A 12,429-nucleotide genomic window follows, 5' to 3' on the forward strand; every position below is an offset into this window, starting at 1 on the left:
CAGTTCACACACACAATCTAACGGTTTCCTGTCAACACCCAGAAAAAAAAAGAAAAAAAAACTCCTCCTAAAACTCTGTGAAATTTGTTTAGGGCTGCTTGTAATCTTCACTCTCTCTCCATCTGACTGAAAAAGCAACACAGGAATTATTGGTAGAAACAAAAGGATTATTAAGAGAGAACATCCAAAACTGTGACTTCCAAGGGCAACTGTTAAATGTGAAAGTTAAACAAAGTTGTACGTTTCACTACCTAGTGCAGTGTATCTAGTGTTCTACAATGGCAGCATCTGTCTCTGAGTTGTTGCTGACCATTCTGGAGAAACTGGACAACAAAGAGATGGAGAGATTTAACTGGGAGCTGTGCAATAGCAATCTGAAAGATTTTCCTAACATTTCAAAGGCTCATCTGGAGAATGTCACAAGGCATGCCACTGTGGATAGGATGGTGGAGACCTACTGCGATGAGGGAGCTGTGAACGTCACAATCATGATCCTAAGCAACATGAACCGTAACAAACTTGCTATGTCTTTAAAGAGAGATCTTCCAGAAGAGGAATCAACACAGAAAAAAAGAAGGGAAGAGGGGAAATCGGTGAGTGCGCTGAAGGACGAGCTGAAATCTGACTTAACACATCTGGAAGAAAAGCTGGAGAAATGTATAAATGCCCGAGAGAGCTACGATAGCATGACTCAGCACACCAAGGACCAGCAGGTGGACACAACAAGGAGGATCAGGGAAGAGTTTGTGAAGCTCCACCAGTTCCTGAGAGAGGAAGAGGATGCCAGACTGGCTGCTCTGAGGGAGGAGGAGAAGGACAAGGGAATGTTAATTGAGAAAGGCCTGGGCCTCATTGGTGTGCAGATCTCCTCTCTCACAGATGCCATTGAGGCTGTGAAAAAGGACCTGAACAAAGGCAGTGAAAACTTCCTTGTGAGTTACGAATGCACCCAGCGCAGAGCCAGAGCCCAACTTGATCTTCCGGATCCACAGCTCGTCTCCGGAGCGCTGATCGACATCGCCAAACACCTGGGAAACCTGCAGTTCCAAGTCTGGGAGCAGATGCAGGCGATAGTCAAATACTCACCCATAATTTTGGACCCCAACACGGCTCCCTCTACTATGACTTTGTCTGATGACCTCACCAGCGTGCGACACACAGCCGTAGAGAAGCAACATTTTCCGGACAACCCAGAGCGGTTCACACGGTGGGCAAAGGTCATTGGTTCCACAGGCTTTGTGAAGGGTTCAGAGCATAGCTGGGAGGTGGAGGTGGGCGACCAACCTGAGTGGAATCTAGGCGTGGCTGCAGAGTCCGTCGATCGGAAGGGAGAAGATCTTCTTGCGTCACCAGAATACGGAATCTGGGCTATACTGAAAAGGGGGCGCAAGTATACAAATGGAGCTGGTAAAACGCTCACTCTGAAGAGGATACCCCAGAGGATCAGAGTTCAACTGAACTACGACAGGGGGGAAGTGGCTTTCTATGACCCCAAAGACAATACACACATCTACACTCATAAACATAGGTTTACTGAGACGGTCTACCCATACATCTCTGTTTGGAAGATGAAAGACGCCATCAACCGTGATATACATATCTGCCCATCAGAGGTGTCTGTGACAGTAAAATCAAATCAATGAGGTATGTGCGAGTGTTCGTGGGTGTATCGATCCAATCTTCTCTGACCTTCACAGGCTTATACGACTTTTCTGTAAACCATCCCAAACTATTATTGTTCTGTATAAGATGTCTGCCCTGTTACATTTCAAATATTGTTGTAGTTTAATAATTGTGCACGTTTCATGTCCAAATCATCCTAAAGTGTCTGAAATTCCTAATGTAGATCAATTAAGTTATACTTTAAGATGCTAATATACGGGATATATAATTGGTGTTGGGTGACAAATGCTAAAAAGTTAGCATTTGGAGACAGTGGCCAGCGAAACTAAACCAAATCAGGATTGCTGTCTGACGTTGTCTGTAGACTGCTTAAAAGATAAGGGAATCTATCATTAGTTTCAACTCTCCCTTTAAAGGGGAAGTCCACAGCTGAAACAATAACAAAGCAGTCTCCCTGGAGAAATGTAACCACTCAATAGACAGAGCTACGGATGCAAGGACAGATCATCCAAGATAACAAAACATTGGCAGACTTCTATATTCGTGATATATATACATGTTGATTCTTGAAGAATATAACGTATAAATGCCATGAGCTTAGATAAACTGTCGTACCCAATCAGAACCCATATAAAAGCTTATATTTTGGGTTCTGATGGGGTACGACAGTTCAACTAAAAGTTCATGGCATTTATAAGTTATATTCTTCAAGAATCAACAGGTAAATATCCCTTACAATATAATTCCAAATTGGATGTGGCAACTGCAACTTTTAAGTTGATTAGGTATATGTTGATAGTTCAACACTTTGTTTTAGTAAACCACAAGATCTGTGTGCCATGTCTACTTGTACCTTTTGCTAAACATTTACTTTGACTTCCAGCACCTGTTGAAAGTTACTGGATGTGTCTGTCATCGTTTCCCCCCCCCAAATGTTCCAATCTGCTGTGCTGAACTTTCTGTATGAGATGTAAGGGGTTTACATACATGTTTATATATTTGCCTTCTTTAAAGTAGAACCACGTGTTTCTGCAGTCAGACAGAATGACATGGCTGCAAAAAGAAAGTGTCATTTTGACAAGACTACGATCGAAACGTGTCGTCTTTTTGAATAAACTAGCACCATGGATTCATAAATAGGGTTGTTGTGGTCCATTAATGTGTGTTGTTACTCTTCCCTTATTTAAGGCTGGGATTCCATAATGGAGCAGCACACTAGACAGCCGGCAATGCACCATTTAAAAGGCAATTTATTTCGCATAGATCACATTCATTTTCTTTCGCTTAGTGCGCTGCTCTATAACGTGCCTCGGATTGAATCCCAGTCTTGGTATTTCAGTATTTACCCTAAAGACCACTGCATTCCCATAGAAATGTATAATGCATACCTGTATCTGAAGTATCCTTTGTTATGCATTGGTATCCCATAATGTTTTACATGAAAGCCCACATAATGTTGCTTTACCGTTAACACATACTGTACAGTCATAAGATACAGTACGTAGGAAAATGTTGCTAAAGATTGTTCCCCAACAAAAAGTAATGTTATCCCACAACCACAGTCTACATATTTACTGACTGGATATCACATGTGATGCACATAATTGTTGTTATGCATGTACCACAAAATTGAAAGAAAAATGCATGTCACAATTCATTCAATGGTAACACTTTATAATAACTTTCAGGAATAAGCATTCTTTTTAAAAACGTAACATTTCAATTTCTAAATTCATAAGAATTTAAATAAACGTTCAACATGTACTGTATATTGGCTTATTCAGAAAAGGTATTATAAAGTGTATGCTAATTACATGAATAACTTTAACAGCTGTCCATTAAAATCCCTGAGTTGTCATTAATTAATAGATCGCGTGCTCTCTGATTGTAGGACTTTAATCCCAAAAATATTATTCAATATAATATCTTTGGGCAGCATTAACACTTGAATCCTCAGTGAGCACATACAAGCAGTCTGCAGACAAGGCTAAAGAAATTCAAAATGTAATTACTTCACTGCAATTTCTGTATTGCTTTATCATTTAAGTATCTGGGAGAAAACTGCATGGACTTGCTGACACTATTTCTGAAAGCTTACTTTGCTCAATTTGGAGTACAGCTGAGGCATTGGCCTGCACTGAGCTTTGTAACATTAGCTAACTGTTTTTGAAATGATCTCAAACCAGTTCTTTAAGGCCCCTCTACAAGTCCTCCAAACCGCTCGTGTCCACTTTGACCTTAACAAAGAGCGTATCGTCTCTCACGTAGATGGCGTTCTTGGGCGTCTCTAGCTGGCCATGCGAGGCAAAGCACTGGAAACCAGAGGCCACGTTGGTGGGGGCGCTGGCGTTTGCAGCGGCCGAGCCGGGCCGGTGGAAGCTAGTGTTTTCCGGGTCGGGTTTGAAACTCATAGTTAGGTGGTTGTTGGTGCCGCTCTGATCCAGCACTGACAATGACACAGGCTGTCTGAAGGGCCAGGGCAGGAGGGGGTCGAAGTCGCCCCTCATGAGGACCACGTAGAGAGACAGGTGGGTGTCCCGGCCTGCCCCGTCGCCGTTCAGGTAGGCCCTGGCGGCCATTTTGTAGCCACAGCGGCCCGTGTGGAAGGGCACGCTGCTTAGGCACGGTCCCTGGCCTCGTGCCCCGGCCTCCTTCTTCTTGCGGTAGTCGCGGAGCTTCCAGATGAGCTTGCCGTCGTACGAGGTGGACTCGAGCTCTCTGAAGTGCTCCTCGTTGCACTCCAGCTGCGCCGTGTGGATGCTGAGGAGGCGCGAATGGCGCATGTAAGTCTCCTTCAACTCCCCTGGGGGGAAAGATGGGCGATGGAATTTTTTATACTTTAATTAATCTACTGGTGATTGTAAATGTCAGTACAATGTTCATTATTTGCTCATAATCACTTACAAGCCTTAGAGACTTAAGATCATTGGCCTAACACAGTCTTGAGTCTTTCCATAATCTGTTACAAGCCTTGGGAGACTTTAGCTTATTTCTTATCTTTCCAGTAACCCGGGGTTGGTAACTACTGAGTTACTTGAATTCTGTGGAATATGCTGCCAAAGATAGAGGCAGTTTAACCATAATTAAAATAACCCAGTAGCAGTTACATTTCCCAAGAACCACTTTTCATACATCATGGGCTTACTGTCGGTGTAAACCATTATAATGATCTCCAATCCACCTTTAGTTCACTCAGACCACTCATGACCCCCTCCACTCACCCAGGTGGTCTTTGAGCCCTTCCGTGACTGACACCTGCTGTCTGAGGGCATCCAGGGACGCTCTGATTTGGCCCAGTTCCTCCCGGGCCACACCAGGGCCAAACACACTGGACAGCTCCTCGAGCTGGAGCTGGACGCTGGAGATGTGGTCCCTCTGGTCCTCCAGAGAGCCCTGTACAGGGACGTCCAGAAAACCGTAACACTTTATTTACAGTACTGCTATTTACCTGGGTAGTGTTCATAATCATTAGGCACCAAACAGAATGTTTAATGTTTTAAAACGTTTTCTGTTGCATGCCTTAATAAACACAATCAAGGTAGTCTCTCCTCTTATGAGAATCTTAACGTTTTAACGATTCCTATGACCAATGGATTCTATTAAGTGCAGTGTTGTGTGTATTAATTATTCCTGCTTTGGTTTCATATGCAGTAACAGCAGTGTTTCTTACTTTTTTAAGTCTTTTTAGATTTTATTGAACAGAGAGAAGATGGGAAACGATGGAGAGAGGTTGTGTCAAAGGGCAGTAGGCCAGATTCATACCTACACTGTAGACATGCTGGATTCTGCAGCATTACCGCTAGATCAACCAGACTTCTGGGTGTTATATTGGTTACATGTTACAGTACTGCTTCTTACCTGTACTGCAGACAGGGTGTTGTCACATCGGCTGACCTGCTGGGCCAGCGGGCGGACCCCCTCCTCCAGACCGCTGACCTGGCGGCTCCTCTCTTGGAGCTCCTTGTGCCTCAGCAGCACCTCCTACTGGAGGATTTCCATCTGGCAGGTCAGAGGAATGGTCAAAGTTCAACCGTTGTCACCGCACTGGCTCTAGGTACAACTTGCCCTTTGGCACACTGATCTAGGCACTATAAGGGCTGAATCCTAACTTGAGATGTGTGCAGGAAACTCATGCTTGGCGCAAGTCTCCAAAGGAAAGGACATAAGTGTGTGTTCCGTTTGCAAACCTCAAGTTAGGATTTGGCCCTTTTGAATGTTTTGTGACCATGCATTGTCCTTATGATGACTGTTTAACTTGCTCGTTCAAAACAGCACCAACTAAACATTTGCTACGCTTTCTTCATTCTGAATGTACCCTGGTCCATAAACAGAAAAGTTCTGGGTAGTGATTGGTCCTACCTGTGTCTCCAGCTTGGTGTTGCTCCCCAGAACCAGGAGGATGTGGTGATTGAGAGCGGTTTCCTTGTGAACTTTAACTTGGGCTCTCCTCTCCTGTCCACACAGAGAGAAATAACAATTAGTTGTATGACAATAGAACTGCCTAGACATGTTTAAGAATGACATGCCAAACAATGACATACAAATTATAACACTCATCATACATACTGTTTTGACATTACCCGATGGGTTGTTGTTGAACCAAGACAAATTAATATCTGTATCTTTTGGTTGTAATGTATAGGACTAGTTCATATAAACACACATTACTATTACTGAACAAAAGTATAAACGCAACATGTAAAGTGTTGGTCTCATGCTTCATGAGCTGAAATAAAAGATCCCAGAAATGTTCCATATGCACAAAAAGCTTATTTCTCTCAAATGTTGTGAAAAATGTCTTTACATCCCTGTTAGTGAGCATTTCTCCTTTGCCAAAATAATCTATCCAACTCCATTCAGGTGTGGCATATCAAGAAATTGATTAAACAGCATGATCATTACACAGGTGCACCTTGTTCTGGGGACAATAAAAATGGCACTCTAAAATGTGCAGTTTTGTCACATAACACAATGCCACAGGTGTCTCAAGTTGAGGGAGTGTGCAATTGGCATGCTGACTGCAGGAATGTCCAACAGAACTATTGCCAGAGAATTGAATGTTAATTTCTCTACCATAAGCCACCTCCAACATTGTTTTAGAGAATTTGGCAGTACGTCCAATCGGCCTCCCAACCTCAGACCACGTGTAACCATGCCAGCACAGGACCTCCACATCCGGCTTCTTTACGTGCGGGATCGTCTGAGACCAGCCACCCGGACAGCTGATGGAACTGAGGAATATTTCTGTCTGTAATAAAGCCCTTTTGTGGGGATAAACTCAATCTGATTGGCTGGGCCTGGCTCCCAAGTGGGTGGGCCTATGACCTTCCATGCCCACCGATGTCTGCTCCCCTGCCCAGTCATGTGAAATCCTTAGATTAGGGCCTAATTCATTTATTTCAATTGATTGATTTCCTTATATAAATTGTAAACTCAGTAAAATCATTCAAATTGTTGATGTTGCGTTTATATTTTTGTTCATTCTGACGCTTTCATACAGACATTCTTAAGACTGTATAGACAGTTCTTATTGTATTAAATTGTTACAAGGCCATTGTTTTATCACCACATGGCATCTGTGTCAGCCACTACCCACCCAAGAAGGTCGCATAAGGACTTTGACTCATTGAGATAATGCAATCATTGCGACTTTGAGATTGTCTGACTAAAACTAGATTTCCTTGGGCGTAGAATTGGATTCCAAAGCACAGAGAATATGTCCACCAACCCGGACAGAGCAGCCATATTTCTTATAAACACAGTCCGTCTTCACCTCAGGACACTGGTCAGCATGGTCTTCAAGCTGTGTGATAGAGGGAGAGTACATTACAAGCAAAGAGGTTGTTAGTCAGAGAGGGAAAGTGAGGGGAGGGTATAAAAAGGTGAAAAGGAGAGAGGGGAGAAGAGAAGTCAGACGGAGAAGGATACATGAGAGAGAAGGGAGATTGGGTGAGAGGTAGAAACAGGAACCAAATTAGTTCTATCACACTCATACAGTTTTACAAACTCCTGCACAGTGTATTATACACTGAGTGTACAAAACATTAGGATCACCTTTCTAATGTTGAGTTGCAGGCTGCAACTTTTGCACTCAATTCGTCGGGGCTCCACATGGTGTTGAACGTGTGTGCCTGGCACCTACTACCATACCCCGTTCAAAGGCACTTAAAATATTTTGTCTTGCCCAATCACCATCTGAATGGCACACACACACAATCCATGTCTTAAAAATCCTGCTTTAACCTGTCTCCTCTCTTTCATCTACACTGATTGAAGTGGATTTAACAAGTGACATCAATAAGGGATTATAGCTTTCCCTGGATTCACCTGGTCAGTCTGTCATGGAAAGAGCAGGTGTTCTTAATGTTTTGTACAATCAGTGTATGTGGTTGTTGCAAAATGTCAAGGTATATAGAAAATCTTTCTTCAAACAATAAATGAGTATCTTCAAACAATAAATGAGTATCTTCAAACAATACATTTAGCAAATAAAACAAATATTTTGGTAATATCTGAATATTTACTATGCATCTTTTAATCATCTGGGAGCATTTGTTGGGGCACTTGATTTCAACCTCTGGGCATGTATACCTCTCATGTTCCTGGTGGTGTCCGAACAGAAATAATAAGTGATTATTAAGGAGGATTTTCCTTCTTTAAGACTTACAGTATCATATCATAATAGACTGAAAAGAGCTTCGTTCAAGTGTTGTCAAAGGCACGTATTGTAGTTATGTGAACTGTTAAAGAGACTGCAGTAAGGGTGAGGAATTCAAACATCTATTCAAGCCAATTGCGCCACCTGTTGGGAGAATTACTGTATGTAATTCCCAGACTATGTAAAAAATAATCTTTGGCTAAATGTAATACAAGGGTTAGAGGGCGAAACACAGTTGAAGGACAATCCACTTCCTTAATATGACTTGTGATATGGGGGGAGCAAAGAGTTAGCACAGAGTTAGGAAACACATTTCCATGATACACTTCCACACTCCATTCCCAGGTGGCAGCAACCGGGTCTAGATGGTGAGCTAAGCCTTGAAAAACACATCAGGTGCAGCCAATTAAAGTGATTGTCACTCAGAGAGAAAGAGAGGAGGCCAGAAGCCACTCGGCCACCCTTTTGTTTGTTTGTGGTTTGGTTGTACATATTTATTTTGTCACCATCTGAACAAATAATAATTGCTTGGACTGGCTGACCAAGAGGTCAAGTCGGAGCTGGCCTTAGACCTAAGTTAATGTAGCGGTGTCCCGGGTACATGCATTCAACACCTAGGTGAATACAGGCATGTGTAAGAATACGTGCAGTAGTGACAGCGCTCCATACGATAGGAGCAGCTCATTCTGAGGTGCTCCTGCAAATCCTGGCGTTGCAAGAACTCACTGCAGCCTGTATTGGAACACTGCAATGACTCAAACTGACATGCCTCTGTACTCTGCAAAAGTAATTCTGAATAAAGTACGCCTAAAGTATTTCTTCATATATTTAGCTTTTTACTTCACAAATGAACCGATGGTTTCTTAATCTCACCTCATCAGATTTGATCAAACCTCTGTCCAAAGGACAGGCCGAGGTGGTGGCTGGGGAGTTTTCCCTGCACAAAAGAGAGCATCACATTTCAATATGATTGCTGACATATGCTACCTACAGTATCAACTAACAGCCCTTTAGCTCAATGGGCTAAAGAGTACATTCAGAATTGTACAACTTCATTAACTCACAAAGCCTCTTGAACAATTAGAATGTGTAAGAGATTATTGTAATATGTAAAGTTGCATTTAAATGAATATGTGTACATGCCTCTTGGCAGGTGTAACTCGTAATAGGAATGTGGATCTGTTTGTTTTTAACTTTGCTTTCGTAGTTTTTCCACATTCCTGTATGTTTTACATTTCCTGGTTCTAATAGTTCGCCTAATTTCAGTTTGACAAAATAAGCAAGTGTAGAGAATCATTGTACCATGTAAAACGCTGTGAATTATATTTTTAATAACCAAAAATATTGTATATTCAGCTGTTTGCTGGTCTACAGAACCGAAAGTAAAAGATGCAGAAACGAAACTTGTAAAAGTTCTACCGCTAATTAGACTTTCTTTCAATGAGGATGACAGATCTATATCTCTCATTTCTATGTACATTTGGTCAGATTGCGCAAAAAGTTACATATTGAAGCTTTAAGGACTCTTGGAAGACTAGCCCATGGTGAGCTAAAAATAGATCCTAATCAAATCAACCCAACCACGGGGGCGAAGAGCAAAGTGTACCAAAGCTGGCTGCTGGCCTGGGCAAGGACATGTGCGACTGCCTGGACATGGACTGCATGGGCTTCTTCTATACCTCTGCCCCGAGTGCAGATTAAACGGCCACTGCAAACTTCAGCTAACTTGAGCATTTAAAATATATAGATATTTAAAAGCTGATTCAGCCGAAATCAACTACAAATCAACTCCATATCTGGTTTGATGTTGATGGTGATGTGGCTATAAAAATAAACGCTCCGTTTCCAATCTTGTGGTGACTAAAATTAGCTGAAGTTTCCAGTAGCTGTTTAAAGAAGAACCAAACCATGGATTCATTTATCCTGGCCACTTCCCTTACATGTAAAGTCATTTAGCAGACACTGTTATCCAGAGCGACTGCATACATTTTCATACTGGTTCCCCATGGGAATTGAATACACAACCCTCGCGTTGGAAGTGCTATGCTCTACCAACTGAGCCACACGACACCACTTCAAATGGTAAAATCCTGAACTTCCACTTTAAATTGTGCTGGTCTGACACCAGACCAGTTATATTTGCACAATTGAGGGCTGGTAATTCGTCATAGGGCTGATTCCAGTTCGATTTCAGTCAGCTCTAGGAAATTAACTTAAAAAACAATAATACAATCTTCAGAGGAGAAAGGACCATTTTCAAATAACAAATAGAATTTCGATTCAACTCCTGGAATTGAAATGGAATTGACCCAAAGTCATACCACCCCCCAAAAATCTCACTGTGTATATGAACACATAACATGCAGTAAATGGCTGTTTTTGTTATCACTACTGGTCTTACAGGAGCCCTTGGATGCAGCGGTAGCAGGAGATGTGTCCGCAGCTGGTTTGGTGTGGGTTGAGAACAACTCCTTTACAGGTGGGACAAACATAGTGCTCTTCCAGGTTCTTCACAAACTTCAAACTGTGCTGCACCGCAGTCAAGTCCGATTCCCATTGTCCCCCCACTCCCGAATTCTGCCTGGAGATTCCTCCGGATCCACTCGGGTCACTCTCCTTTGTTGCCATGGCAGCCTGTCGACTGACAGGTGTGCGGTAGATGTTGGACAGTTTGTAGACCTATGCAAATGTACATCTACAAAGATTCAGTTAACATTAAATGGTCCTATTCCAGGAGTCCTGCAATTGACTGAATACCTGCATGACTTTGACATTCAGAAAATCCCATTGAAAGCACTCCATAATGAAATATAGGCCAAACATTTGTGCATGAAAGTGTTTAGTAAATAGGGGTAGGGGTTTATAAGTCAAATCCCCTATTCACATGGACTTATAACCAGGGCCGTAGCTACATATGAGGACACAGAGGTCTGGACCACTGTCATTCTTTTGAATACAAAACAAATACATTGTCACTGACTGACAGTCACTCAATTAGAACATGACAGTTAAACATAGATTGGTAAATTAGTTGTTAGTCTAGCCAGCTAAACTTTCACGGCTGAAATACCGACCCGGAACGCAAAGCATGTGCCCAGGGGTCCTGACCTCCAAGGGGCCCTCATTAATTCTGGTAGTCACTCTAACTCATCATATAAGCATGGCATAAGTCATGCCAAAAAGTGTAGACTTGCAGGAAATTGGCTGTAAAACTGCAGCAAATCTGTAAAGCAAACATATTTGTTGACCTTTTGTTAATAAAATACTTTTACTGCCAACAGATCCTTCTGTACATATACATGTATAGTTTTCAAATCCGATGCTGAGTTGATGTGAGTTAAGGTGTAGTGGCTATGTTAGCATTTTTGTGTTTTGAAATAGTATAGAAATGCAGTAAATGAGCTTCACAACATTTATTGAAATGAGAAGGGGGGGGGGGTTCTAGACCTCACTAAAACTCAGACCCTAGCTACAGTCATGCATGATGTTCAGAAAGGTATTCGTTTCCATCTAGCCAACTCTAGTGCAGGTATCGAACATGTTTAGTATTAAATCAAGCAAATATTCCTATGGTACTCAATAAGCACCCAATAATGACCGTGGGTGGTCGGTGCATTGTCTCATCAGAATCTCCCTTTCAGAAATCCCCCTAGCCTAGTGCCTTGGTGCCGGTGAAACCAGCGATTCTACCCCCTCGCAGCCCATGCTAAGGGTGCGCGGCCAATCCTTAATGAGACAATGGACAATTAAGATAAACATGGATTATGTTGTATTACATTAACAGTACGAGTAGGCTATTAATTTACGTTATATTGAGAAAGACAAAAAGACGCGACGGAATTATGCACTCTTTGCAGCAATACATTGTTGGGGAATCCCCACTGCTGAAGAACAGCGCAATTCTTTAGGATTCCAATAGATGAAAACATCATGATTATAAAAAAAAAAAATGTGAAGACAAAATCCAAGGGAGTTCTGTATTTATATTGTTAAATCAAAAAGTCACACTGAAATTATATGTTGCTTTCGTTTTCAGAGCCTAAATAAACAACTGTTGCATTGAAGATCTGAGCAGGCATACAGTGCGTTCTTACCGTGTCTTTAAAAACGGAATGTGCGACTATATTCTTAATTTACTTTTGTAATTT

General features: G+C 42.1%; 1 protein-coding gene and 1 pseudogene across 1 annotated transcript; one reads left to right on the forward strand and one right to left on the reverse strand.

Moving 5' to 3' along the window:
- Positions 1 to 122: 122 nt before the first annotated feature.
- LOC139370564 (E3 ubiquitin-protein ligase TRIM35-like) lies at positions 123 to 4,980 on the forward strand. The gene is made up of 2 exons (XM_071110138.1): positions 123 to 1,644; positions 4,849 to 4,980. Exon 1 carries the CDS (start codon positions 279 to 281, stop codon positions 1,641 to 1,643), a length of 1,365 nt encoding a protein of 454 aa, XP_070966239.1. The 5' UTR covers positions 123 to 278; the 3' UTR covers position 1,644; positions 4,849 to 4,980.
- On the reverse strand, positions 3,651 to 11,059 carry LOC139370563 (TNF receptor-associated factor 5-like; annotated as a pseudogene).
- Between the last annotated feature and the right edge of the window lie 1,370 nt (positions 11,060 to 12,429).

Source organism: Oncorhynchus clarkii, chromosome 17, assembly GCF_045791955.1.
Source record: "Oncorhynchus clarkii lewisi isolate Uvic-CL-2024 chromosome 17, UVic_Ocla_1.0, whole genome shotgun sequence".
Lineage (NCBI taxonomy): Eukaryota > Metazoa > Chordata > Actinopteri > Salmoniformes > Salmonidae > Oncorhynchus > Oncorhynchus clarkii.